Source organism: Egretta garzetta, unplaced genomic scaffold (assembly GCF_000687185.1).
Source record: "Egretta garzetta isolate BGI_Z169 unplaced genomic scaffold, ASM68718v1 scaffold64, whole genome shotgun sequence".
Taxonomy (NCBI): Eukaryota; Metazoa; Chordata; class Aves; order Pelecaniformes; family Ardeidae; genus Egretta; species Egretta garzetta.
In genome coordinates, this window is record NW_009259596.1 from 1,775,567 (window position 1) to 1,776,779 (window position 1,213).

The 1,213-nt window shown below is 49.2% G+C and overlaps 1 protein-coding gene across 1 annotated transcript in view; it reads right to left on the reverse strand.

Moving 5' to 3' along the window:
* FEZF1 (FEZ family zinc finger 1) overlaps window positions 1-1,213 on the reverse strand; it is a 6,256-nt gene that overhangs the window by 4,157 nt on the left and 886 nt on the right. The window contains exons 3-4 of the mRNA XM_009638133.1: window positions 904-1,120; window positions 9-189 (exon numbers count right to left, since the gene is read on the reverse strand). Of these exons, the coding sequence (XP_009636428.1) occupies window positions 9-189; window positions 904-1,120 (398 nt within the window). The remainder of the gene's footprint in view (window positions 1-8; window positions 190-903; window positions 1,121-1,213) is intronic.

Below are 1,213 nucleotides of genomic sequence, written 5' to 3' on the forward strand. Positions count from 1 at the left end.
GGACGTGCTTCTTGAGGTCAAAGTTCCTGCAGAAGCCTTTGCCGCAGGTGGGGCAGGGGAAGGGCTTCTTGTCGTTGTGGGTGTGCATGTGGAAGGTCAGGTTGTACACCTGGTGGAAAGCCTTGTTGCAGATATTGCACTTGAACTGCTTCTCCCCGCTGTGAGTCAGCTTGTGGTTTTTGTAGTTGCCTGGGAGCGACACAAGAAGGGCAAAGGGACCCGGGGCTGAGAGCTGGACACTGCGAAGAGGAGGGGAGGGAAAAGAAAAAAAAAAAACCCAAACCCAAACTAGTGTGGTTTTAGTGCAAATGAAAACCAGCTACTCTTAACAGTCCTAAAGCAAGGACTTTGGAAGAGTTCCTGAAAAGCCACGTAGATCCAATCTGCATGTAAATTTATTTGACTAAATTTAAAATACTCAAATATATCCACAATTGTAATTACATTTAAAACATGTTTCAAATTCAGCCATCATTTTTTCCTCTCTAGATTTTCACTACAGCTTCTCTTACAATAAGCAGTAGGAGAAATACTTAAAACCGGACTTTCAGACTGAGGCAAATCACTTTAGACTTGAAAACATTAGCGTGAAAGCTCCAAAGGCGACATACTCTGCTTCACTGAAAGAGACTCAGAAACTTTGCTCTTTCCCCAATCAGGACAGCCACCAGCAAACCCCAGCTTCACAGCTTCTCTCATTTGACACTGTGGAAAAGAAGCAAATGCAACTGTCCCCCAAACCAGCACACAGTACAAACTGCTGCCTGCCCTCAGGAGCAAGACCTGTATTTGACTTCAGAGTGTCCAATACAGACGCCCACCGCGCTCGGGGCAAACGAAATCCCCCAGCGGCTCCGGCTCAGCCGCCCCCCGCGCCCCGCTACCGCCTCGGTGCGGCCGGACAACGCCGGGCTCCCCAAAAAGCGTAAGCGAAGGGGTCTCGGGGAAGGAGGAGGGAGGGAGAGAGGGAGGGATGGAGGCTCACCTGGGTGTGGATGATCTTGTGCCGGCAGAGCGTGCTCGCCTGTCTGAAGCCTTTCCCGCAAACTTTGCAAACAAAGGGTCTGGCTCCCGTGTGCACCGGCATATGGCGAGTTAAGTTATAATGTGCATTAAATACCTTGAGAGTGAAATCAGACAAAAAAAAAAAAAGAAAAAAAAAAAGAATTGGGATTAGAAGGCGAGAGCGCCGAGGGGAAGGCGCCGGGCAAAA